Below are 27,143 nucleotides of genomic sequence, written 5' to 3'. Positions count from 1 at the left end.
CTGACCCACTGACCCCTGCCCGCAGGATGTGCTGCACCTGGGTGAGGAGGCGCCCTCCCACCTCTACTACTGCCAGCTGGAGGCCAGTGCCTGTTACGTCTTCACCGAGCAGCTGGGCCGCTTTGCCCTGGTGGGAGAGGCCCTCAGCGTGGCTGCCGCCAAGCGCCTCAAGCTGCTTCTGTTTGCGCCGGTGGCCTGCACCTCCCTCGAGTACAACATCCGGGTCTACTGCCTGCATGACACCCATGATGCACTCAAGGTACTCCTGCCCCTCACCCCCGCCGCTGGGAGGCCGAGCTATGCCTGGCCCTGTGGACTGACTGCCTTGGGTGCAGTGGGGAGGGGCCTGGGCTGACCACCTGGGGCACTGCAGGAGGTGGTGCAGCTGGAGAAGCAGCTGGGGGGACAGCTGATCCAGGAGCCACGGGTCCTGCACTTCAAGGACAGTTACCACAACCTGCGCCTGTCCATCCATGATGTGCCCAGCTCCCTATGGAAGAGTAAGCTCCTCGTCAGCTACCAGGTGAGGGCCAGGGCCATGGCCAGCGCACAAGGGGCCCGGAGCTTGGGCTCACCTGACACCTCCTCTCTGCACCCCCATCAGGAGATCCCCTTTTATCACATCTGGAACGGCACGCAGCAGTACCTGCACTGCACCTTCACCCTGGAGCGTGTCAGCCCCAGCACTAGTGACCTGGCCTGCAAGCTGTGGGTGTGGCAGGTGGAGGGCGATGGGCAGAGCTTCAACATCAACTTCAACATCACCAAGGTGGACGGGAGGGGCTGCAGCACCGCCGTGATGTGCTCCCACTACCAACTCCCCACCAGCCCCCAAAACGCTCCTGCCCTGCCTGCCCTGCCACCCACTCTCCCTCCCGCATGTCCCCAGGCCCACCTCCTCCTAGAAACCCCTTGGCAGCTTCCTCCCAGACTCAGAGACAGGGAGGCACAGGTGCAAATGGGACTTGGGGAGGGGAGTGCAGGGGACATGGGAGCAGCAGGAGGGGAGACCCTGGAGGGCTTCCCTGAGGAGGGGCTTTGTACTGGGCCCCAAAGAATGAGCCAGTTTGGCTGCAGCATTAAGGTGAAGAGCATTTCTGGCAGTGAGAGCTGGGCAGGGAGGATTCAGGCCATGAAGAGAGCTGTGTGTGTTGAGTGTCAGCAGAGGCTGGGCAGAGTGACTTGGAGGGGAGAAGGGCGGAGAGGGAGGGAGGCCACAGAGGGCTCCTCTGCTCACTGGCTATTTGGCTTTGGGCAGGTCGTTGCACCTCTGAGCCCCATTAAGCAGGGCCTTGGCACATGGGTGGTGCCCAGGAAGTACCAGTCTGGGAGCTCCCCCAGCAGGAGGCGGCAGTGGGCCCAGGCTTGGGGAAAGTTCTAACAGGCACCTCTTTCCCTCCCACTCCAGGACACAAGGTTTGCTGAGCTGCTGGCTCTGGAGAGTGAAGGGGGGGTCCCAGCCCTGGTGGGCCCCAGTGCCTTCAAGATCCCCTTCCTCATTCGGCAGAAGATCATTTCCAGCCTGGACCCACCCTGTAGCCGGGGTGCCGACTGGCGGACTCTGGCCCAGAAACTCCACCTGGACAGGTGGGCGGGAGAGGGGCAGAGAGGGCCTGCACAGGCCACCGACAGTCCTGCCCGGCGGGGGGGGTGGGTGAGGTGGACAGGAGGCCCTGTGGGACCTGTGCTGTATCTACTAGTGGCCGGGGCAGTCATTGTGTTTGGCTTCGGGGAGGCCCTGCCCTGGGGTGGGCCAGGGGGGCAGGAAGTGTCGGCTGGGGCCAGGCCAGGCTGCTGACGGCCCCCCTCCCCTCCACAGCCATCTCAGCTTCTTTGCCTCCAAGCCCAGCCCCACAGCCATGATCCTCAACCTGTGGGAGGCGCGGCACTTCCCCAACGGCAACCTCAGCCAGCTGGCTGCAGCAGTGGCTGGACTGGGCCAGCCAGACGCTGGCCTCTTCACAGTGTCGGAGGCCGAGTGCTGAGGCCGGCCAGGCCCAACACCTATACTCTCACCAGCTTTGGCACCCACCAAGGACAGGCAGAAGCCGGACAGGGGCCCTTCCCCACACCGGGGAGAGCTGCTCGGACAGGCCCCCTCCCAGCCGAAGCTGTCCCTTAATGCTGGTCCTTCAGACCCTGCCCAAACTCCCACCTCTCCATGGCCTGCCTAGCCAGGCTGGCACTGCCACCTGCTCACACTCGGCCCCAGGGCCCAGGATGGACAGTGCCTGGAGCCTGGGCCAGGCCCAGCCCATCTGTGTGTGTGTATGTGCGTGTGATGCTACCTCTCCTCCCGTCCCTCTCCAGGGGCCCCGCATACACACGGCCATGCACGCACACACTGGGCCTGGGCCAGGGCCCCGGAGCTCCTGCCTGAGCTGGACCTTATGCAAACATTTCTGTGCCTGCTGGGTAGGGGCACGTCTGAGGGGCCCTGCTCCAAGCCTGCAGGACCGAGGGCCACAGCCGGACAGGGGGTAGCCCCTGGATTCAGGCACATGACCACCACACGAGCACGTGCCACGCATGCCTCGTGTGCTCATCTCACACACCCCCCCATCCCGGGTCATGCAGACACCCCCCACCACACACATCTCATGCTGTACACCTGAGGCTGCTCACGTCTCACGCCCAGTGTTGGTGCACATTTGCCTCTCACATGCTGCCCTCTCCACCCACCCAGGGACACCCCACGGTTCCTCCCTGCCCCTGCCCCTCCCCCAGCCTCGAGGTGCCCTGCCCAGCGGGGCCTGTGAATATGCAATGGGAGTCCCGGGCTGTACAGTGGCGAGTGTGTGTGGCGTGGCGTGCCCGTCCCCAGGGCTGGCTGGTGCCCCACGCGGGGCCTGTCATGTGAAGCTCGTGTCCTGACTTTGTCTTAAGTGCATTCACGCACTTACACTTGGCCTTATGTACACAGCCTTGCCCGGCCGCCGGGGCGCATAGGGATTTTATCGGACGTGAATGTAAATAAATTATATATATATATTGCTAACCGGAGTGCTACTTCTCTCGGGGAAAGCCAGGAAGCAAGGCCAAATGGCCGCAGAGGGGTCACACATGGGATGTCCCAGGAGTCCTCAGTGGCTGGGCCTGTCTGGGAAACAGGCAGACCCCAACCCGGGTCCAGCAAGGCTGTGGCGGAGACCTCCTCAGCCTGGAGATTTCCTCAGACACGAGTCAACTGCGCAAGGCGGCAGGCAACAGCAGTGACCAGGGCTGCACCTTTGCCGGACCCATCCTCTGACTGCAGGAACGTGACCACACAGTGAGGGGCCAGCTCCCGCACCGTGGCCGCCACCAAGCTGGAGAAGCTGTGAGAGGAGGGCTGAGGTGAGCCCAGGCCACCAGCCCCACCTGGCCACACCTCCCTCCCCAGCCCGCACACCCAGACTCACTGCGGGTGCAGCTTGTAGAGTGTTCCATCCACCCCCACAGACACTGCCAGCTCTTCCACGCCCCGGTTCTCCCGGATCTTCTCCACCACGGCAGCTACACCTGCCCCACAGAGCTGGGCAGCCCGCTGGGACACGGCCTGGCACACCTCTAGCACCATCAGGGCATCATCTGAGGTCAGGGGTAGCCCCAGATCCTCTAGGATGGCTCGGACCTGCCGCAGGGCCAGGCTGTCACTGGGGACCAGGAAGGAAGAGAGCACAGGGAGGTGGGTAGTGACTTCTCCCACTTCATCCTCCAGAGCGGACCTCGTCACCACCCGTGGCCAGCAATCCCCCACAGTGGACAGAAAGACCCCCTGAAGTGGGGGAGGCAATGTAGGCCTCAGGCACCTTTCGATCTCAGAAAGGAACTTGGTCTTGAAGATGTCCCTGGTCTGAAGGCGCTGGGTCTGCTGGCCCCGGAAGAGAACACCAAGACTGGTTAAATATAAAAGGATGTGGCGGACGATCTCCCCCAGGTACATGCCGCTGATCATCTTTTCAAACCTGCATGAACATGTGTGTGCACTCAGGGCAGAAGGCCCCACCGGCCACCATCCGCAGCACCGGTCACAGCCAGCCACCACTGCCTGGGCCCAGCCCACACCTCTGCTTGCCGGGGTTGATGGACGCCTGGTCCACACTTGCATCAAAGCGGGTGCTGAGCATGGCCAGAGAGCCATCGTCCCCAAAGGCGCCCCACTCCATGTTGATGCACATGCGGCCTGAGTCCCCAGGCACGCCCGCCACATTCCGGAGCTCCTCCATGTAGCAGGCGTTGGTGCCGGTTCCTGCAGAGAGGCCAGCAATGTGGAAGCTACTTACCGATGTAGACAAGGACCCTCTGAGCACTTCCCATACCGAGATGGCAACATTCGGGCTCACTCTCTCTACCTCTCATGCTCACAGCCTGTCCCTAGTCCTGGTCCTCCTTCCTTCCCGACATTCCTCGTGCAGACCTTGCTAGCTCCAAGCCCTGGGTACCTTCACTACCTTTCCCACCAACATCACCATCAGTGCATTCACCATGCCACCACCAAGTGCTCCTACAATGCCCAGCTGTCCTGTCATTCCCCTGGGAGACATGTGACATCCCCCGCCCTCGCCCCTAGCTCTCTGCAGTTGAGAGGCCGAAGCTCCCTGGACTGGCCTGCCAGGCCCTTAATCCAACTAAGAGGTGCTGAGCCAAGAGCAGGGGACACAGAGAAATCAGAGACGAGGAGCCCCACAGTCTGGCCAGAGGTCAGGCAATGAATAGCTAGCTCTGATGGAGCCTCTGTGCCCCTGTGGAAGCACCAAGGAGAGCATCGTGGGAGCCCAGACCATGGGGTGAGTCTCTGCCAACAGGGTCAGGAAAGCAACAGAGAGGAAGTGACTGAACCCAAGAAGCACAGAAAGGAAAAGGCATTCCAGGCAGAGGGCGCACCCTGGATGAGGGCGTCTCCTTCCTTTCTCTGACACAGTTTCAGCTCCAGGCAGGTGGGCTCCTTGCTGGCCCCACCTGGAGTTCCTCTGTCCAGCTGTTTATGCACACAGCAACCTGGGCATGCCTCTCCCAAGTGCCTAACCATGCCAGGTCCTGGGTTCAAAAACCTCCCCCTCAAGAGAGGCTGCCACATGCCTCATGTTGAGAGACCAATGCCCCAGGAGCCGTGGGATCCCTCCTCCCCAACAGAGCCAAATCCTTTCTTTCAGGGCTTTCAAGTTCCACTCATCCTGAGACCCACTCCTTCCTGATCTTGGCCTCGCTGCTGCCCACGTGTAGAATCAAGTCACTCTCTGACCGCCACGTGTTGTTCTGGGCTTAACTCTTGCTGAGTGGTCAGTTCTGAGAAGGCAGAAATTGCCTCTTGTTTTATGTGTCTCCCTATTCCCCTGTCCAGTCCCCTGTGGACACAGGGTAGGTGCTTAATAAGGATGGAATCTTGGACTGTCTGAAGGACCCTCATTGCTCATTGGTCCCCTGCCTCCACCCAGCTCCAAACACCAGGTGTGTACCATGAGCCAGGGACCATGCTATATTTTGTCCCCTCCCATTTCATCCTCATGATGCCTTGAGACAGGCATTGTGATTCTTATCTCCATCTTAGAGATGAGGAAACTGAGGCTCTGGTGACTTGCCCAAAGTCATACAGGTGGAAACACACAGCTAGTATTTCTACCCAAATCTGTACAACTCCAAAGCTCAGATTCATTTATCAGATGGGCAAACTGAAGTTCAGAGAGCTTAAATGACCACGAGTCAGTCACTGAGCTGGACTAAACACCCAAGCTCCAGACTGCCAGCCCAAGAGATTGTTCCAGAGACCTATTGGGTCAGACCAGAGCAATCCCACATCCCCAACGCCAAGGAAACATCCAACCAGAGGAATCAACAGAAGGCAGCAAATTGCCAAGCAGTAGGGGCATGAAAGGGCAGGGCCCTCCTCACCGACAATGAGGCCTATCTCGCAACGGGGGTCCTCATAGCCACAGGACATCATGGTCCCCACCGTGTCATTGACAATGGCAACCACATTCAGCTCCACTGCCTGCACACAAAAGGATGCTGCTAGTTGCTGGGCAACACGGTCGTCACAGCAACCAGCACTGGACCCAGAGGTCTCTGCCGCAGAGGGCTCCCCCCTCAGAAAGCAGGAGACTCTTTGCTCCCCTCAAGGCCTGCCACAGCCCCAAAGCACCCCTAGAACAGGCTCCTACCTGTCTGCGTGTGATGGCTTCCCGCAACAGACTCACGACATCTCGGCCCTCGCAGTCTGATGCGTTGAAACCCTTGGTCCAGTTCAGGAGGATGCCCTGGGGTGAGACCGAGAGGAAGTGGCAGGAAGCTGGAGGCCCCTTCAGGCTCACTCTGCCTCTGCAAAACCTGCATCCATCACAAGCCTAGGATTTCCACCCTCCCCAAGCACAATTCCTTGCCTACTTTGCTGTACGGTTGAAGGCCTTGCCCTCTGCCCGCTCCCTACTCCCCAGGAGGCTTTCGGTGTGCAAAAACCTATTAATAACCATCTAACCTACATTTTCCATTATCAGTTCCAGACGGTCAGAGGGTCTGGCCATTTTAAGACGTTTGCCCAGAAGGAATGGCCCTTTGTAATTGGGTTAGGAATGAACAGAGCTGGTAAAGTGAGTGCTGTGTGTGAGACGAGGAGGACAGAGAAGGCTCAGAGGCCCAGATGACAGCAGATCCCACCGTTTCAGAAAGAACTCCAAGTTACTCGAGAGGAAGGAATTCTCAGCTTCAGGGATACAGCCATGTCAATGGGCGAGTCACTCGTGTGTTCCAAATACAGGGGCAGGAGGAATGGAAAAGCCAGAACCCAGGCCCCTGGGCAGCATGAAGGCTGAGTGCCTGGATTGTGAGAAAAGGGACTTAAACTTAGTGACACGGGGCTCGACTTTACCTGGAAAGGGATGCTGTTTTCTTAGTGTGCGTCCTCTGAGGGAGGGGGCGGGGGAGCAGGAATTAGTCTACATCTGTTGGGAGAAAATTACTGCTTTGCTCAGAGGAGGAGCATGGAGGGTAGGTCAGGAAATCTTTGGGGCAGAAGATTTTAGAAATAGTAAGCAACATTTTCCTCCAATAATATGTCCTTTTATCCCTTTTTTTATTGTCCTAGGCTCATTGTCTCAAAAACAGAAAGCAGAAAATGTGATAGAATGAGAGAAAGAACCAGTTTGAGAGAGACCAGATGATGAGTAATAGCCCCTGTGTGGGCCGCTCTCCCTAGAGTGGGGAAGGGGAGGCAAAGGGGGAAGTCAGACCCAGGTTGCTGATGGCTTCCTGAGACAGGTGTCCTATGCCCTCCCCACTGGGCTGAATCCCTGTTCAGAAGGGATCTGAGAAATCTGAGAACAGAGGAGGCCTCTGCCCTCCTTCCCCAGGTAATGCCCAGGAAGGTGTCGAGACTCAAGAGAGGAAGTGGCAGAGGCAAGTGCCCAGAGAGCAGGACCCGGGGCACCTCCCTGAGTCCCCACATCCCTGCAAATTCTGCACAGCAAAGGCTGCTGCAGAGCCAAAGGGGCTCCTGGGGAAGGCAATCCCCACACTGGTTAAGTTTTCACCCCTGAAAAGAATGTGGGCCCAACTTTTTTTTTTTTTTAAGATAGAGTCTTGCTCTGTCGCCCAGGCTGGAATGCAATGGCACAATCTCAGCTCACTGCAACCTCTGCCTCCCAGGTTCAAGTGATTCTCCTGCCTTAGCCTCCCAAATAGCTAGAATTACAGGCACACACCACCACGCCCGGCTAATTTTTGTATTTTTAGTAGAGATGGGGTTTCAGCATCTTGGCCAGGCTGGTCTTGAACTCCTGACCTCGTGATCCACCCGTCTCAGCCTCCCAAAGTGCTGGGATTACAGGCGTGAGCCACTGCACCCAGCCTTCAGCACAGAAATTAAGTTCAGTTACAGAAAATTAATAAGACTATATTTCTTGCCCCCACCCCGCCCCCCGATTTGCACACGGAGTCTCACCTGCTTCTCACAGCTTACAAAGAATAATCAAAAGGACTGAGCAGGCTTAGCCTGGAGCAGAGCAGCCAAGCAGCAAGACTGGCCCACTGCACCATCCAAAGGACCACCGTGTAAAAGAAAGCAGAGTACAGAGTTGCATATCAGGTGGAGTGTGGTGGCTCACGCGTGTAATCCCAAAACTTTGAGAGGCTGAGGTGAGTGGATCACTTGAGATCAGGATTTCTAGATCAGCCTGGCCAACATGGTGAAACCCTGTCTCTACTAAAAATTAGCCGGGCGTGTTGGCATGTGCCTGTAGTCCCAGCTACTTGGGAGGCTGAGGCAGGAGGATTGCTTGAACACAGGAGGTGGAGGCTGCAGTGAGTGAGCCAAGATCATGCCGTTGCACTCCAACCTGGGCGACAGAGTGAGACTTTATCTCAAAAACAAAAAAACAAAAATATGAGTTGCATATCAGAGAGAGGTCAGAGCAGGAGCAGGGGGTGAAAATCACATGGAGGCTGGTTGGAGTAGGTGAGATGAAGCTTCTCATTGATCATAGTTGTCTAAGAATGCAACTGTTGCCTTCAGGGGCAGTGAGCTCCTTGGCAAGAGGCTTTCAAGCAGAAGTTGGGTATGTTGAGAGGGAGATTCCTGGGAGTTTGGACCAGAGGCCCAGGAGGTATTGTTTCCATGACAGGCTTCCGGTGTGCACACTGAGAAGTCCCTCATCCTTGTGTAAGAACAAGCTAAAGTGTGTGCTGAGTAGGGATGTGTGTCTCAGCCTGTGCCTGGTACTCTGCCACCCTAGTCATGCACCCAACACTGAGCCAGGCACTGAGAAGGAAACAAACAAAGAAAGGAGGAGGAGAGAGGCCAAAAAAACCCCAAGCAACCTCAAGCCCCTGCTAGAGACAGGAACAAATGCTGGTTCCCACAGGACCCCGAGGCCTATACACCAGCGCTATAGCTAAAATGGACGATCTGTCCTCTGATCAGCCCCAGTCTAGGCCTGACCTGCTCCCAAATGCTTCAGACCCTAACCCTGGGCCTACCCTGTCTGGGGAAACTGAGGCTGTGTGCAAGCCCAGCCCAGCAGTGCTGCCACCACCACCAACCCCAGCCCCCCCACCACCCAGCCTTTTCCCCTGCCTCCTGCCCACTCCATAAAGGGTATGTGGGGGCAGGAGGCCCTTGGAAATCACTTCTCTTGGCCCTCCCTCACCTGGTCCAGGCCAAGCTGCCTACATGGGAAGGAGAAGGTAAAACCCAGTGGGAGGCTCTGCCCACTCAGGCCCTGCTTCTGCTGGAAGTCCACGATGCAGTCCACGATGTGGTCAAAGAGCTGTGGGGCAGGACAGGTCAGGGGTAGGCACTGCTCAGCCCTTCCCGACCTCTGACATCAAGGTTCAGGCTGTGGGTACCTGCTGACCAGAGCCCTGGGCCACACTCTCGGGAATGGAGTAGATCTGGCTGGTGATCTGCACACCTGTGGTCACACGTACCAGGAGGACACGGAAGTTCGTGCCCCCAAGGTCCAGGGCCAGGAAATCCCCTCGCTCTGTGGGGCAGAGACCCTCAGTGCCAGGATAGGGCTTGTGGCTCCAGCCCCAGCACACACTGGGACCCCCAGGAGCCCATGTTTCGGTCCCACACTCAGGCCAGGTCCTTACCGCTGCCATCAGGCGTGGCCCGGACGAAAGTGGGCAGCATGCGAAGGGAGGAGGCCTCCCCTCGGAGCCCCTTGGCCATGGCCTTCCGCATCTGTGCCTGAACCGCTGCCAGTTGATCGTGGTTCAACCGGAACGGGGCCAGGGTCTCCTCCAGCAGGCGCCGGTGGGCAGCCAGACGGGCAGCCACGGCAGTCACCATCGCCACTCCCCGGCCACCACCATCCGCAGAGGGGATGAAGGAGACATCGCATTCTGGGGCCAGGAGCATCACTGTCCCCTGTAGGATGCTGCAGAACCTACAGATACATACAGGTGCGCCCGGCTTGGCCCTGGACCCCCAGACACACACAGGTGTGCATGGCTTGGCCCTGGACCCCCAGATACATACAGGTGTGCCCAGCTTGGCCCCGGACCCCTAGGGCCTCCTGAAGCCCAAGACCCCATCACTTTTTTTTTTTTAATTTTTTTAGATATCGAGTCTTGCTCTGTCACCCAAGCTAGAGTGCCGCGGAGTGATCATGGCTTACTGTAACCTCAAACTCCCAGGCTCAAATGATCCTCCCACCTCAGCCTCCCAAAGTGTTGAGATTACAGGCGTGCACCACCATACCCAGCCTCCCCTATCACTTCAATTCTAAATCTGTTCTGTGCCCCAACCATATGCCCCTGTGTCGCCATGGCCTCCACCCTTGAACACACAAAGGGAAGCATTCTTTCTCTCCTTGGATGTCTTCTGGCCTCCCATAGCTCAGTCTGGCCCTCCCTCTGCCTAAGTGCCCTTCGTGTCCACTGGCTTGCACATGTGATCCCAGAGGGCCCTCTGGGTGTGTATCACACACACGTGTTCATGCCACCTAATCACGCGGATCACGTTTCCACAATACCTGGGGTGCCGCTCACACACTCGGCCTCCGGTGGCCACAGCAACCTGGAGTGTTTGTTGCTCCCGGCTGTGCTGGAGGCAGGAGAGAACAGCGGCCAGAGCAGCAGCACAGAGCTGGGCAGCCCGCGTGCACACGGCCGCACACACGTGCTGCACAAGCTCAACATCCGAAGCCCTAGGGCTCAGGCCCAAGTCCTGCAGGACAGCATGGACACGGGCTGCCCCAGCAGAGGGGCTGGAGGGGAAAGGGAAGTGGTTTGGGGCTCAGCCCAGAAGCTCCCCATCCCACTAAAGCCCCATGGCTACCTTGGGGACAGAGTATCCTCCCCTTCCCCCAAGCCAAGAATCCCCCACTAAGCCACCATCTCCCCCACTCACTCCTCCATCTCAGCCACGTGTTCCAGGAGGATGCTGCCTTGGCTCAGCAGGGCAGGGGAGGTGCAGCCACCAAAGAGGACCCCACACTGGGCCAAGTGAGCCAGCACCAGCCGCACCAGCTCACCCAGGTACAGGCCTCCGATCATCTTCTCAAACCTGCAGGTGGGAAGGGTAGCTGGAGGAAGCCTTTTCTAAGCCCTCAGTCCACCTGGCCCTACCTCCAAGAGTTCCCAAAGAAGGATTCCTTTCTTTGGGGCTCCCAAACTGGAGACTCCAGAAGCAACGAATGGCCTCCCAGAGGACAGGTGGGTGTATGCCCAGACCCCACTGCCCCCTCTGACATAGGTTACATTCAGAAGCTTCCTGGAGAAGAAGAAGGACCCAAAGGAAGACAGAGAGCAGTTTGCTCAGCCACTTCCAGCCCTCAACCCCCAACCTGTCAGGGCAGGCCAGAGTCAGGCATAGGGAAGATCAAGGGTTGACAATTCTGGGTTCTAGAACTTTGGGCCCTTCCTTCTTTGAACCTGGTCAGGGCCCCCAGGTTGCTCCCTGGAGACCCTCAGAGTGACAGGGAGGGGCCTAAGGGCCTGAGAACAGGGACAGAAGGGGTTGGAAGCAGAGCAGTCATAGATAGGGCCTGGAACCAAAGGTCAGGGCCCCCTGCCAGGTCACCTCTGAGCCCCAGGATTCAGGGACTCATGGTCCAGGGTGTGGTCGAAGGTGGTCAGCACTGGTCCCAGTGCCCCATCATCGCTGAAGGAGCCCCACTCGACACTGACACAGACGCGGCCCCGGTCTTCGTCTAGCACTGCCACGTGCCGTGCCTCCTCCATGTAACACGCGTTGGTGCCGGTGTCTGGCAGAGACAACCCTGTCAGGGCCAGCTCGCAAGGCAGCACACCCTCCACCCATCATCACAAATGGTCTGTGGCTCACCTACAACTAGCCCAACCTCACACGGCCTGACCCCCGGCTCACAGCCCATCATGGTGCCCACTGTGTCGTTCACCACAGCAACCACGTCGATGTTGTAGGCCTGGATGATGAAGAGGGCAGAGGTCAAGGCTGGCCTGAGTGGCCAGAGGAGGGAATCCAGGGAATGGGCAGGGCTGGGGCCCTGGCTTTGAAGGAGATACATAAGAGTCCATGAAACACATGTCTGCATGCCATACACATTTGTGCCATAGATGCTGTGGGCTCCCACCTTATAGGAGCTTTTCCTCCAATCCCACCCTCAGCTCCTCCCTAACCCCCAACTTGGGCCCCCAGGTCACAGTGACGTCCACCCTCAGCATCTCCCAGGACCAGGATGAGTTTCCTGAGACTGAGCACCTCCTTGAACGCTGTGCCTTGCCAGCCTCACTGTCATCCTGCCTGGCTCCCCAAGCCTGTTCCTCCCAGCACTAGCTTCTCGCCACAAGAGGTTAGCCCAGACGGATCAGCCTTTCTCCAGCATCCAGACTCTTGTGTGTGGCCTTCTCTGAGACTAGATCTTCCGCCCCAGCCCCAGCCTGACTTGAAGGGAGGCAAACTCCTCCTTCAAGTCCCTGATCAAAGAGCCAGTGCTCCCAGAGTTGTCCACGCACTCCTCCTTGACACAGACAATCTTTTATTAGAATGCTTCCCCCTCTAGACTGTGAAAACCTTGATGAGGAGGTCAAAGTCTATTCATGTTTGTTTGCCCTGGGTCCTGAACGTTTATTTGACCTTTCTTAGCCTCAGTGTTTTTTAACCTATACGATGGGAATGACAGCAACATGTACCTGAGGTCAAACTGGATGGAGGACATGAAGGAAAGAGGAAAGCAACTCTCCCAGAAGCCCAGGCCCAACGCATGTGTGCCAGGCCCAGGCCAACATGGGCAGCCCTCCTGTCACCCCTCCCTCCACTCACCCCCTGCCTCCGAATGGCATCTCTCAGCAGCTGGACCACATCCTGGCCTTCCACACCACTGCACCTAAAACCTTTGGTCCAGGAAATGAGGGTGCTCTGGAGGTAGAGAAGCTGGGTTACTCCACTGATGGCCTTCATGGGGCTGCAGCCACCCTCCACCTAGCGTCCCATGTCCACTCCACCTCACCCTGTCCAAGCCCGTCTGGTGACAAGGGAAAGAGAAGCTGAAGCCAAGCTGCAGACCCTGTTTGTTCACAGGCTGTGCATCCAGGAACTCAGACAGGCAGTGGGCAGCAAAGTCAAAGAGCTGCAGGAGAAGTGGGGGGACTCAGCCTTGCCCATCTGAGCCCCAGCTGCCCAGCCAAGCCCCCAGACCCCAGAGGCTGGGCAGTGAGTGCTTACCTGCTGGCCAGCACCCAGCATCACCTCTTGGGGGATCACAAACTCCTGGCTTCTGGGCTCCACCCTATGCCCCTCAATGCCAGTTAGAGTCACCCACAAAACACGCAGTGAGGCCCCTGTGGCCCCCAGCTCCAGCACCACAAAGTCTCCTTGCTCTGGAGGGCAAGCAGGTCACAGAAAGGCATGTAGCTGGCAAGACCAGAGCCCTCTGCCCACTTCCCAAATTCCTAAGGCCTGCAAAGTCTGGTCAAGGGGCCATAGAGATGGGGGACAGGAATAAGGAACGTTTCCCTCCCCTAGATCAGTACCCTCTTCCAGGCCTGGCCACGCATCTCAATCTACGCTACCCACCAGTGCCATGTGGGGTGGACCCCACGTATGTAGGCAGCATCCGGACCGCAGGGGCAGGGCTGGCCTGTCCCCTCAGTGCCTGCTCCATGGAACCCAAGAGGCTGGCTTGGATCTGCTGTAGCTGTGCCCTTGTCACCTTGAACTGCTGCAGGCACTCCTGCACCTGGGGAGAAACAGGTCAACATCTGGGAAGGAGCACTGCTGGGCTAGCCAGACTCCCCAACTCCAACCAAGGCAGAGGCCTGCCCTGCCCAGCCCACTCCTCGGCTCTTCATACACCCTGGCTCTCTTGCCAACAGCCTGCACCCAGCTCTGGCATCCTCAGAAGGCTCTGTCCTGGAAAAAGAACCCACCTTCTTCCTCCTCCTGCCCCATTACCTCACGGCTCCTTCTCAACTCCTTACATCCTCTACCCTACCCCTCTTCTTCTTTGAATTCAGGGTTTGGCAAGACCTTCTTCCTGCCATACCACGAATGATTGCTCTCTGGCTCCCCAGGACCCACAGCAAGAGTCTCTCAGTGAGTCGTTGTTGAACGAACAAGAGAATAAACAAATGCACGAACAAACTTCAAGTGTTTCTCTCTCTTAACCCACTCTCAGACTCTGAAGCCTGAAAAAGCCCAGCACGAGAGCATTTGGAGACCACACTGCAGAGGATGGTCCTTTTTTCAGTCGGTCATCCTTCCCAAAACATTGCTCCAGCCCTCAGTACACACCCAGCGCTATTCTAAGCACCGCACACACATAACCACCCAAGAAGCAACAAATGCCTTAGATTCCAGGGTGGGAAACAGAAATTAAGCATGTGAACATACAATCTGGTTCCAGTAGTGATGGTGGCTATTAAAGGTAGGGAGGCAGGATAAGAAATTAGAGAGTGACCAGGGTAGAAAGAGGTATTTTTAGATATGAGTCCAAGAGGGTTTCCCTGAGGAGGTGACCTAAATGAAGGAAGGGAACAAGCCATTCGAAGATCCAGGGGAAGAGCGAGGGGATGGATTTGGAGAAGACTGATCTGGGAGTGGATCGGAGTCTGAAGGGGCAGGTGAGAAGGCAGGGAAGGCAGAAGCCAGGACACCCCAGGCTGTCACTCTACCAGAAGCCCAGTAGCTTAAGAGCCCCAGGGACCTCATCCCTGTGAGCAAATACCCTCCCCCAGACGACTCTCTCACCCATCCTTCAAAGAAGCCCCAACAGCCTCCCTGGATTCATTGAAGGGTCACAGCCCAGCAACTCCATCCTCCTCAGGCTCAGACTTTACAAAGCCCCCACTTCCTGTCACACAGGAGTTCCATTTCAATGACCTATTGCCCCAAACTGGACACTTATCTTTGAACTAACAACTCAGGCACCTGGATAATAAGGCTGCTCCAGGGAGGAGAGGCTGGGAGGAGAGGCTGCCAGCTGAGGGAGATAAGGACAACTCAGTCCCACCTCTTGCTTTAGGAAGAGAATGGGAAACAGATCCCTAAGAAGGCAAATCATCCTAACTGGGATGCCAGATGTCCACTTACACGTTTGCCTTACAGCACATGCTTCCAGCAGCCATGCATGCTAGGGGTGCCATGCCCACTCTATCTCACCCTGAACAGGTCTATCTGGTGACAAGGGAAAGAGAAGCTGAAGCCAAGCTGCAGACCCTGTTTGCTCACAGGCTGTGCATCCAGGAACTCAGGCAGTGGGCAGCAAAGTCAAAGAGCTGCAGGACAGGTGGGGTCTCAGCCTTGCCCCTCTGAGCCCCAGCCACCCAATTGTTAGAAACATGGAAACGGAGACTCCGAGAGGGCAAGTCATCTGCATGGCCAAGCAGCTGTGAAGGGGAAAGGGAGAATTTGAACCCATATCTATCTGACTGCAGAGATGTTTCTACATCAATGTGGAGCTTTATAAAACCTAGAAAGTTCTCTTGAAAAGAACTCAAGGCTGATGAAAGTTGCTGGAAAGAAACCCCAGACGATCCGGCTTGAGAAAACTTACACCTGAGTCCTCGCACTCCCTTTTTCTGGCTCTGCGGTCCCGGGAAAGTCACACCTCTCTCTGAGCCTCAGTCACCTCTTCGTGCAAAACTGAGAAAATAATAGTACTTGGAAGTCCCCCAATGCCAGGGACTACGTCTTGCTCAAGGCTACATCTGAGGGCCACGAGGAGCACCAGCTGGAAGCAGGATTTGTTGATTGGATGGTTGTGGTGGCGTAAGAATTAAAGGCTGTAATGTATGTGGAAGTGCCCAGTGCCGTTGGGATGGGAGGGGCGTTTTAGTATTGCTTCATGAAAACAGTAGAGTCATGGAGAAGTCAATGGCTTGGGCAAATTGTTTTTCTTCCTTTTCCTCTTGGGCACATTGAGATGTTCGGGAGGAGAGACTAGAAGACAGCAGAACTGCAAGAAAGACAGAAGGACTTCCCTGGCAGATCCTGGTGAGGTGCACACAAGCCAGGAGAAGCTATTGGAGCCACCCGCAACACCCCAGGAAGAGCGGGGAGAGACCTCAGACAGAAGAGCAAGGAGAAAGGCATTAGCGTGTGAAGTCCAATGTGGTTTCAACACTGGCTCTTGTCACCAACTTGCTGTGTTGCTGGCCTGGGCCCATCACCTCACCTCTCTGAGCAAGTGACCCCTCCATCTAGCAGGAACAATAGTACCCACTTCTCAGAGATGCCATGAGGACTGAGAAGACAGCAAACCTGAAGTGGAGGAACAGTGTCACACATAGGAGATGCTCAGTGGAACACGGATTCCCTGTCCTCAGAGCACAAAGCACACCCGGCCTGGAAAGCCTGACTCCATACCCTCTCTGATGACAAAGAGAAGCCTGGTGGAAGGGGTGGGGAAGGGCCTCTGAGATGGGACTGGGAATTGGCCACACGTGGTTAACTAACCTTTTTTCAACCTAAGGTCATGGCAAGGGGAGCACAGGGTAAGGCCTGTGGTGCTGAGTTGGGGGTCCAGGACCATGGGAAATGTGGTGTCCCTGTGAAGTCCCCCAAAGCCAAAGGGAATTCTTTCAACCGCTGGTGTATGTGATGGAGCCAGCAGGGCAGATGTGGGCCTGCACAGGAGTGTCATCAGGGAGGGGCAAGAAGTGAGGGAGGAGATGACAGCAGGCCCTAGAGCCAGTCCTGGCTGGGCAGGCACTGTGGCCCAGCCACCGCTGTCACTCCTGAGTCACGGCTGTGGGTTGGGCACAGAAGAACTGTCTGCAGCAGGGTCTGGGGTACAGGTTGGACAAGGGGTAAGTGGGAGCATGAAATTCAGCGAGGGGTAACGCCCCCACAATCTGGGCAACAAGCCTAGTCAAGTGGATGTCAGAACATGCCAGAAAACTAAAGAAACTGCAGAGAATGACTCAAGAACCCTTTAGTGGGCACCTCCTCTACTATGCAAGTCTTTTTTTTTTTTTTTTTTTTTTTGACAGAGTCTTGCTCTGTCGCCCAGGCTGGAGTGCAGTGGTGCGATCTTGGCTCACTGCAAGCTCCGCCTCCCAGCTTCACACTATTCTCCTGCCTCAGCCTCCCGAGTGGCTGGGGCTACAGGCACCTGCCACCACATCCAGCTAATTTTTTGTATTTTTTAGTACAGATAGGGTCTCACCGTGTTAGCCAGGATGGTCTTGATCTCCTGACCTTGTAGTCTGCCCACCTCGGCCTGTTAGCCAGGATGGTCTTGATCTCCTGACCTTGTAGTCTGCCCACCTCGGCCTCCCAAAGTGCTGGGATTACAGGCGTGAGCCACTGCACCAGGACTTTTTTTTTTTTTTTTTTTTGAGATGGAGTTTTGCTCTTGTTGCCCAGGCTGGAGTGCAGTGCCACAATTTTGGCTCACTGCAACCTCTGCCTCCCAGGTTCAAGCGATTCTCCTGCCTCAGCCTCCCAAGTAGCTGGGATTACAGGCATGCGCCACCATGCCTAGCTAATTTCGTATTTTTAGTAGAGATGGGGTTTCACCATGTTGACCAGACTGGTCTCGAACTTTTGACCTCAGGTGATCCACCTGCCTCGGCCTCCCAAAGTGCTGGGATTACAGGCGTGTGCCACCGCGCCCGGCCACAGGCAAGTCCTTTATCTCCATTAGCCTTCAGGGGGTGGGGAGTATTCGATTTTATTTTTCTCCATTTTACTGATGAGGAAACAGAGACTAAGAGATACGAAATGGCTTACACAAGAATTTCCTGCTCAAGGGTGTGGTATGAGACAGCTTCTAAATCTTGGTCAAGACGACAGAAAAAGAAGAAACTCACTTCCGAGCAAGCCTCAGGAATGAGTTTGGCACTAAAATCGTCTGTGTGCCTGATTGTAGCGGCTACGTTGAGGGAGACATGCAGGAGGAACTGGAAAGGCGGGAAAGGAAAGGTCTCAAGAACACAGCTTTTGACCAGATAACCCTGGGAAAGTCCACTCTAGACTGTGTCACCCACCTGGGGCAGGAGCGGCACCTGTGTGGCAAGGTGGCAAAAATGACATGTTTGGAGCTGAAACACCTCAGCTCAAGCTCCCGTCATGTCCTAAACTCAAGTCATATCACTTCTCTGTATCCCTCTTCATCACCTGTAAGATGATCATCCCAACCTTGCAGTTGTTTGGAGCACAAAAGGAGATCGTTACCAGCTCAGATATGAAAAGCTCAGTGGAAAGGGGCTGCATGGGTGAGAGCCCAGGATCCCATGGCAGCTTCAGTCACACTGCTCTTGACAGCCTTGGACAAGCATGAAACAGGAACCCAGTGCTGAACTTACCAGCTCTGAGCTGTCTGAGGGCCCGGGCAAGCCCTCCTCAGGGCAACTCAGGGCTTCTTCCCCCTGCCGCAACCCTGAAGACCCAATGGAGTCCATGAGCTTCCACAGTGGAAGGTGGCCACCTATGGGAGAAAAGGGACAACCTGGGTCAACCATTTACTCTATAGGCCCTAGGAGTCTGTAACCCAGACCAACTTCCTTCCTTCTCAAGGGGACCAGGAAGGAAGCTGGGAGAAGAATTCAGAACCTCCAACCATCAAAGATCCTGTAGCAGTCAACCAGAAGGCCCTTGTTTTTCACAAGCATGTCTAATGAGAGAGCACTGGAAAGGCTGATTTCAGTCCAAATGCCATTTGTTAATTCTGTCATTCATTGACATTCACCAGTTCCTGATGCCTGCTATGCTGGACGTTGTGGTACAGATGAAGCAGACCTAGGCCCTGCCCTCACGGACCTCATAGTCTCATCAACAATCACAGTGTGATTAGCACAGGCAGTGAGCAAGATGGCCACCTGTAATAGATGGACATGCTGCTGTGGTTGGGGGGTCAGGGACATGCTAGAGGCTTGGAGCAAAGAAGGAACCAAAGACCTGCCAGAGAAGCAGGCAGGCTGGACAAGGGACAGCCGTTGTGCCAGGCTAAGGCACATGAATTTCATCCTGAAGGCAACAGGGGTCATGGACAGGCGTGGGTCTGTGCTTCAGAAAGGGGTTCCACTAATGACCTGACCTTGGACGTCATTTATGACTTCTTTGAATTTCAGCTTCCATCCATAAAACAGGAGGAAATAATATCTACCCTCACAAGGTTGTTGTGAGCACTAAATAGAATAACACCTGGGGAAATGCTTTATGAAATATAATGTGCAACATAAACATCAGGTGGGTTTTAACAGTGAAGTGATGCAGAGCAGAAAGAGCCCTGTACTCAGAGGTGGGAACCCTGCTCTCCACAAGGCAGCTGCACCCCATCTCAACCTCGAGGCTTTTCGTCTGTGAAATGGGACCAACATGTATCAAAGGGCTGTGTGGGGCAAATGAGATCACCAGAGCAAAGGAACTTGCTCAGATGTGCATTCAGATTTATGTAGCTGAATCTGAACTGAAACTCTATGATTCTCCATTTCCTCTTATAACATGAAAAGCTCAGTTCTTGTGAGGATTAAAGGAGTTAGTGGTCCTTTGCACACTGTAAGGAACTGTAGAAATGTCAGATACTTCGCTCATCCGAGCTGGAGGTGGTATTGCTGTTTGCATAGTCCCAAGGGAGCCCTCAGTGAGTCAGGTGCTCTTTAGGGGTGGGGGAAAAGGGAAACACAGCAGAGGGCCCAATATGGGAAGAGACATCTGTCCACTGAGTCACTTTACCTCCCTTCCTTGCAACAGCAGAACTTCTGGACATATAGTACCTTCCCACCCCTACACTCCCCTCCTCACCTACTCCCATTACGCTCACTAATTTACCCTCCACGTGGTCACTCGTGACCTCCTAACTACCCAATCCCAAGCCTTTTCCTCAGTCCCCACCTGTGCTGCCCTCTCAGGCATGCAAAGCCACTAGTCATTCTCTTTGCTACAGAATTCCCCGTCCTTGGCTTTCACAGCCAGTCTCTCCTAGGTCTCCTTCCTGAGTCTCTCATAGTCTTCATCAGTAATTTCTCTTCCTTCAGACAATGGGGTTCCCAAGTTTCTGGTCATTCCCTCCCTCTACACTCCCTTTATCTCACCCATTCCCAAGGTTTCATTAATAGCTGTGTCAGGGCTCCCAAATCTACCTTTGGCCTCGGCCAAATCCTAAATCCCAGTGGTCTGTTAGACATCACTATCTGGATGGTGGAGAAGCTCCTCAAATTCAACAAAGCCACACTCATTTTTCCATCACCTTACCCCCACAAAGCTCTTCTGTTCTCCACCTTGACTGGAGACATCGAAGTGTGCTCACTCACATGGCCGTTCAGGTTGCCTGCGCGCATCCCTGACCCGCACCTCCTCTCTGCAATTGGATCTCAGGCTCTCTAAGAGCTCTCCTGTGCGTCCCCTTCTCCCCATTCCCACAGCCACTGCACCAGACCATCCTCCGGCCTGATTATTACAACAGCCTCCTAACTGATACCTCTGCTTCTAGTTTCTTCACCTCCTTACCCCAACCAACTTGATCACCTCTGCACTCATGGCCGGCACAGGGTCTGGTATAGGTATGTGCTAATGTGCCTTTCTAAAATTGGAAGCAAGGGGAGTGGGTAGTTTTTTATTTAATAAAGCAACACATCAGCTTCTGATCAATCTCCCCAAACCATACATACCTATGCTGAGTTTCCAAATCTGTCAAATAGGGGTGTGGAATTCTTTTTCTATGCTACAGGTCTATTTCAAGGATAAAATGAGGTAACTGGGGCAATTACCTTTGAAAAGGACTAAGAGCTACACACATGGCCTTCTCAAGGCCCAGCTAGTTCATTTATTCATTCACTCACTCATTCATTCCCTCATCCATTCAATATTTATTCAGCATTTTTACATGACAGAATCTGTGAAGTAATCCCCAAGTAGCCCTAATATTTATATGCTAGGTAAATGTATTCAGCTCTGTCTCTTCCAACTGAGATTCCCTGTGGGGAGGGACATGTCTCCTTCACTGCCGTATCCCCAGAGCCCAGGGTCTGTTTGACTAAGGGCCCCCTGGCTTCCCTTAGCTGAATGGGCTACACAAAGTGAGTTTTCCTCCTGAAAAGTACCCCAGGGACCTCTGCTGATGTTGGGAGCTGCCATCAAGAACCAGCTGGCAGGCTGGGTGTGGTGGCTTGCACCTGTAATCCCAGCACTTTGGGAGGCTGAGGCAGGCAGACTGCTTGAGCCCAGGAATGTGAGACTAGCCTGGGCAACATGGCAAAACGCCATCGCTACAAAAAAATAACAAAAATTAGCTGGGTGTAGTGGTGTGCGCCTGTAGTCTCAGCTACTCCGGAGGCTGAGGTGGGAGGATCACTTGAACCCAGGAGGTCGAGGAGTGAGCCCTCATTGTGCCACTGCACTCCAGTCTGGGTGACAGACAGAGACACCCCATCTCAAAAACAAAGAAAGAGAACCAGCTGGCTTAATCTTTCCAGTGTCCACTTCCGCTGGTGTGAGCCAAACAGGAGGGATGAGGACAAGACAGCTGCAGAAGGAGCAGGCAGTAATTAGACCGAAGCGCTTACCTGGGACACACAGAAGCTGGTCACTCTCCTCAGGTCTGAGCTCTTGTCTGGCAATATGAGGCACCCCAATGACCAAGAGCAACACTCAGGGGTCAAGTGACCCGAGTTATAATATCCTCAAGCCCCACCCTTTTCCTCCACCACCACTTACCAAACATCAGCTAATTCAGGAAGCTGCACTTCCTTCCAAGCCTGCCCTAAGAGTAGCCCAGGCTAGGCAAGGCTGTGGTGAAAACTTGAGCAAGATGATTACCGCAAAGTGGAGCGTTGAACTGGGTCTAAGATTTTGGGCCATTCCCTCTACAATGCTGAGGGCTGTTTATTTTGCAAATATTTAATGAGTTTTGAGGTGGTGGCTCGCCCCTAGAAGGAGCTGGAGGCGCCTAGCCTGGAAAGGTTATGGTAAGTACTTTTGAGCAAGAGGCAATGTGGGAGCACAAGAGGAAGGGGCTGACTCTGCCGAGTGGGCAGGGCTAGCTGAAGAAGCTGAGCCTTGAAGAAAGAACAGCAGTATGCTGACAAAAGTGGTCCTTGACAAAGTGGAGAGCATGTACACAACCACAAATCACACACACACAGGAATGAGGTGCAGCTCCAGGCGCCTGAAGAGGATACACCAAGGTGGGGATACATAGTGGGAGAGGAGGTGACAGGCAGACTGTGGAGTCTAGCCTTTAGTCTGTAGGCTCAGCAGGGAGAGTAGGTTCACATCTTAGGTCTTCTCTACTGGAAGGAGAAGGGGAGTATTAGGCTGCTGTGGAGCTATTGGCCAACAGGCTGTTTTTCTGTGGAAATTTCTCCTCAAAGGCACAGAACCTTGGGGCACCAATGTAGAATGCTAGACAGCCTGCAACACATCTTTGTTCAAAGCTTCAGACTGCCTTGTCAGCAGTAACTCTATCCACGGATAGTAGGCCTCCGCATGACATCAGGATGGAGACCAGGGATAGTGGCTCCTCTATCAGTAGTGGCATGAAGAGGCCGGGAAACATGCCAAACATCAGTCCTGCTGTGAAGTTTACTGGGTACCAACCAGGCATATAGGCTGTGAAAGGCAGGGAAATGGGGGATGGGGTGGCAGAGGGTAGAGTGGCTGTCACAAACAACACAGCATCCTGCCTAGCCTGGGATCCCAGTCCCTCTCAACTTTGTTCAGTTGGGAGAGGAAAATGTGGAACTGAATATGAAAGGCCCAGCTGTGATTCATGCAGACAGCCTGCAATTTCTGGAGCCAGGGTGAGGATATGCCCCTAACAAGCATTGCCAGGGCTCTTCATCTGTGTTTCTGAAAGGTCTGTGTCCAGACCCCAGGAACAGGGGTCCTGGTTCCCTAGTCAGAATGCCAGGGAAAGTCTGGGTCAAGGCCAGTGGAGGGAGAAGGATGGCTGAACTTGAGGTCTGTGAGCAGCTGGGACAGCCTGGCTGTAGCAGAGAACTGCAGCTGTCAGCGGTTCTCTTCAGACACCAGATGGCCACTGACCAACAAAGGGAAGGACAAGTCCTCACAAGTTTCCCTCATAGCCCCTTAGTGCCAATCTCCCAACTGTACAGATGGAGTTAAGGAATGAGGAAAGGCAGTTTGCTGGGGAAGAGGTGGGCACAACCAGAGCACTGCCGATGGGCCGGGAGGTCAGGCCTTCCCTCTGAGCTTGTTCACAGGCTTCTCACCACCCACAGTGCCCACGCCAGGCACAGAGATCCTCAATAAGCTCCCCCCATTTGCTCCACACCCTTTATACCGTGAGTGTGCCTTGCAGCTCTCCTACACACATCGAGCTACTTCTGTTGTGTCTTTGTTTGCACTGACTTGTCTGGAATGACCCTCCCTTTGGCCTCTCCCACCTTTTCACCTCATTTTTCCTCATCCCTTAAATTATAATTATCAACAATAAGGAGCCCTTCTCTGAAAAGCTCCTCCTGGCCGATCCCAGCTGAGTGTGGTCTGCTTATTGGTTCCATATTGTGATGGATGTTCTTGTATCACTGCATTTATAACTGTTTATTAAAGGCATCCGTTTATGTGTTCTTCTTCCCCATTGTACTATGGGCTCCCAGAGAATGTTCTTATTCACCCGTTCAGCCTCAGACCTCAGTTCTGTATCTGGTAAGGAGAAGTATCAATTAATTTCTGTTAAATTGAAGAGCCCTCCCACAACCTCAATAGTCCAGGGCTGGCCAGGCATGGTGGCTCACGCCTGTAATCCCAACACTTTGGGAAGCCGAGGTGGATGGATCACTTGAGGTCAGGAGTTCATGATCAGCCTGGCCAACATGGTGAAACCCCGTCTCTACTAAAAATTTAAACAATTAGCTGGGCGTGGTGGTGTGCACCTGTAATCCCAGCTACTTGGGAGGCTGAGGCAAGAGAATCGCTTGAACCTGGGAGGCAGGGTAAGTTGCAGTGAGCCGAGATCACGCCACTGTACTCCACCCTGGGTGACAGAGCAAGACTGTCTCAAAAAAAAAAAAAAAAAGTCCAGGGCTTTTGAAACTGAGAGGAAGTAAGTAAGTTCTGTCTTCCTGGTGCATATAGTTTCAGCAGTCTTTCCACTAGTCCATCTTTCCACTGACAACTACAACCCTCTCATCCACTTATTACCTGCCTTCCTCTCCCCAAATTCCCATCTGCTAACTACCTAAGGCCAAAGCTACCCTGATTCACAGGCAAAAATGAGCTCATGCAAACCTGAAATTTCCCTTGAGTCATTAGTTTTGTGACTGAAATGAGAAGTAGGAAGTAGTGTGGTATAGTACAGAAAGCTTCAGCTCTGGGGTCGGGCAGACCTGGGTTCAAAATCCCATCCCATTACCAACTGAATGACCTTAGACAAATTTCTTATTCCTCTGAGCCTCGGTTTTCCTTGTATAAAACTTGGAGACTGATGTCTTCATAGGATTTGCTTTAGGTTAGGTAAACCCAGAGGCAGACCTAATTTGAATGCAAATAACTTTATTCGGGAAGTGATCCAGGACAGGGCCAGAATGAGGGCAATGCAAATGATATGCCTAGGGTACAGAATGTAAAGCGACCCTCTCAGGTTCATACGGGTGCCAACCTTGCACTTAGACGAACCCAACAATAAAGGCTCATCACCCTAGTCCCAGTCCTGATCAGGAAAATACAGAAGAGGAGCTGGAAGCCAGGTAGGAAGAGAAAGAAGCCAAAGTGTACATAATTGTTACTGGGAGCTTAGAGAGGTTCACTCCCACAGGGAACCCTGAGAAACAGGTAGAATGTGCCTCACTGAGTGAGGAAGCTGGGGTATTTATCCTCCCACTTCCACTGGCTGAGAGCTGTCCCAGGGGCACTAACTCGCTGGTATTCTCAGCTTGTGTCAACACAAACCAAGAGAAGTCCTCAGGCAGAATCTCAGGTACTTGCAACAGGACTCTGTGGGTATACAGCAGAATGGCGAATGCCTGGGGGAAATGGGCGAGGCACAACCTCTGCTGGGGCTGCTGTAAGGACTAAATGAAAAAGCACAACTACAGCACCTAACAAAGAGAGGTCACCCTCTATCTCTTCCAATTTATGGCAATAGCTTGTGAAGTCCATGGAGCTTCCCAGCTCTCCGGGAGTTGGCAGCATCAGCAGAACAGCTGTTTCTCATCTTTCAGAAGTAAAAGAAATCCAGGGGCCCTAGGAGAGCTCTAGATGCCCAGGACCCAAGTTTCCTGTGGAAGCCTGATGGTTCATGGAGCCCGAGTAGTCCCTCCTGAGTACACACTCCTCTGAAAACTATCTCCTCTTGCATCTGCACCCCTGCCCCTCATCCCTCCACCCCTTAGTGCAACATCATTTGTGACACATAGACTAGCATCACATTAATAACTGTTGCCGCTAACTCATTCTTCTATGTGACGACATTGTGCTGGAACAAAGCTTTATCCACATTATGGTAATCCTTAGAACCCTGTTAGTATGATTTTTTCCCATTTTATGGACAAGGAAGCCAGGTCTCAGAGAGGTTAACTTTTATCAGAAGCAGGGTGCAGATGTAGGCTGATCTCACACATTTTCTACTTTGTCTCTTCACTCTTTCACTAATGCTCCTCTCACAGGATCACAGCATGAGGAGGATAAGACTGTGGGCAAACAAGACGGTTGTGGGGAGGTGATGGGGGAAGCGGGTAGCTGTTCTTCCCTTGACTCCCCATTAGCTAATAATTAAGCCTGTGGTTCCTGGTCTGGCTGATCCATACCCTCCTGCTGCTGACTCATGTTTTAGGGAAACTGCTCAATTTTAAGCCAAATAATATACTTTCCAGAAATACCCTTTCCCTTTTCTTATCTTCAGGCAAACAGAAACACACACTGTCCCCTGTTTATAGAGCGCTACCTCCAATAAATTGCCATTTAATGAAAGAGAAAACAAGCGAGAGTTAAGCTTATGGGACACAACTGATAAACTACTTTTCACTAGAAGAAAAACAGGAAAATAATCAATACTGGAGTCAAAATATAGCATTTTCTTCAGGAATGAAGAGTAGGGGCACTGTGGTTCCACTGCCATGGACAAAAAGTGGTTTATTTGTTCCTCTAAGCCTTTGTTTCCTCATCTGGAAATTGAGATGATAATACCTACACCCCATAGGGTTGCTATGAGGATTAAATGAAGGCCACATACATTGCCTGGACCGTAGTAGTTGCTCAAAAAATAACAGCTATTTCTCATGTGATGCTAGCCACCAGGTCAGTGCCATCCAACAGCAAGACATTATCTATGGAAGGAAAAGACAGTGAGAATGCCACCTTGCCTTCTTCTAACTCAAAAGGTTGTGTGCGAAGGGACCTAGGCAGGAACAAGGCCTTAATGTTTGTGCTGTGTCTTCCATCCCAGCTATCTGCTAACTCCCCAGTCTAACACATACCTCATTTTCATGTTAAAAGAAAAGATAACTTTGGACAAAATCAGAAGTTAGGAGAGTCTTGAGTGTGCCTGTTTACCCTGTCCCGAGATCCTTTCCTGGTCAACAGCCACCTCCCCCAGTTTTTCATTACATCTTCAAATCAGTTTTGACCAAAACTAGCATTCTTCACATCCTTGTTTGGTTGTCTCCTTCAGGTAGCTGCTTCTGCCAATTGACATCCTCTCATCTTTAGAGTCTGCGCATGGCATAAACCGAGAGCAGACCACATCCCTGTTCTGCACTGGAAGCTCCTAGGCAACACGGTGAGGAATGTGCACTATGTTAGTAATGTTACCAAAACAGAAGCCATGTCCTGTTGCTGCTAACCTTTGGCATCAAGAGAACCAATCTTGATTTGAACAGATGAATATGCCTGGCATCCCCACTGGTTAATCTATTTAGAAAAAATAATTGCATAGGCATCTAATAACACAGTGTTCACTTACACATTCCTGGGAAGAATGGCAGGACACTTCCTTCAAATGTTCTATGCTCAGGCTGAGAATCCCACTGTATGAGTACAAGATGAAGGGACAGGTCACTGAATGGCAGGGATAGCAGAATAGATAGTGGGAGTCAATGCCCCTGGCACCTCCCAGAATTATGTCAGAAACAGTCAAGGGAGTAACCAGTGTTCGGAATTGTGCAGTACACATTAAGTGAATATATACACGGTATGTCAAGGATCAGTAATGGCATTCATTCAGCATGTGATTTATGAGTCTAATAAACTACCTCTACAATGAAAGTATCCCCACCCCAAACCCTGCAACATGAAGGAAAAAAAATTAAAATTTCCATCTATTGAAATAAGATTTCGTACAAAC

General features: G+C 53.7%; 2 protein-coding genes and 1 long non-coding RNA gene across 6 annotated transcripts in view; 2 read left to right on the top strand and 1 right to left on the bottom strand.

Annotated features, from left to right (window-relative positions):
• Positions 1–2,998, top strand: part of UNC5A (unc-5 netrin receptor A) — a 68,945-nt gene extending 65,947 nt beyond the window's left edge. Inside the window, exons 11-15 of the mRNA XM_024247168.3 lie at positions 26–259; positions 374–523; positions 605–769; positions 1,409–1,587; positions 1,820–2,998. Coding sequence (XP_024102936.2) covers positions 26–259; positions 374–523; positions 605–769; positions 1,409–1,587; positions 1,820–1,985 — 894 coding nt within the window. The 3' untranslated portion in view covers positions 1,986–2,998. The remainder of the gene's footprint in view (positions 1–25; positions 260–373; positions 524–604; positions 770–1,408; positions 1,588–1,819) is intronic.
• Positions 2,971–27,003, bottom strand: HK3 (hexokinase 3). Of its 4 annotated transcripts, XM_063724517.1 has the most exons (20): positions 26,763–27,003; positions 21,406–26,127; positions 18,208–18,329; positions 13,475–13,637; positions 13,124–13,278; positions 12,909–13,028; positions 12,722–12,817; positions 11,765–11,864; positions 11,501–11,684; positions 10,829–10,984; positions 10,452–10,685; positions 9,568–9,863; positions 9,319–9,455; positions 9,120–9,239; positions 6,141–6,236; positions 5,872–5,971; positions 4,048–4,231; positions 3,792–3,947; positions 3,402–3,635; positions 2,971–3,317 (listed from the first exon to the last, which is right to left on the bottom strand). In XM_063724517.1, the coding sequence occupies exons 3-20, from the start codon at positions 18,301–18,303 to the stop codon at positions 3,173–3,175; spliced, it is 2,772 nt and encodes a 923-aa protein (XP_063580587.1). In that variant the 5' UTR covers positions 18,304–18,329; positions 21,406–26,127; positions 26,763–27,003; the 3' UTR covers positions 2,971–3,172. The 4 variants fall into 4 exon arrangements, 3 of the variants coding, with proteins under 3 accessions (XP_063580587.1, XP_002816300.1, XP_063580588.1); XM_002816254.4 differs by having other exon boundaries at positions 21,406–27,003; XM_063724518.1 differs by lacking the exons at positions 2,971–3,317; positions 5,872–5,971 and having other exon boundaries at positions 3,409–3,635; positions 3,792–3,850; positions 3,948–4,231; positions 21,406–27,003.
• LOC129059643 (uncharacterized) lies at positions 10,520–14,041 on the top strand. Its single transcript, XR_008525674.1, has 2 exons — positions 10,520–10,956; positions 12,098–14,041. It is a non-coding gene; the product is annotated as an uncharacterized LOC129059643 (long non-coding RNA).
• Positions 27,004–27,143: the final 140 nt, after the last annotated feature.

This window comes from Pongo abelii, chromosome 4 (genome assembly GCF_028885655.2).
Source record: "Pongo abelii isolate AG06213 chromosome 4, NHGRI_mPonAbe1-v2.0_pri, whole genome shotgun sequence".
Classification (NCBI taxonomy): domain Eukaryota; kingdom Metazoa; phylum Chordata; class Mammalia; order Primates; family Hominidae; genus Pongo; species Pongo abelii.
The sequence above is the reverse complement of the archived record's forward strand: the minus strand, read 5'-3'. Positions and strand labels throughout refer to the sequence as shown.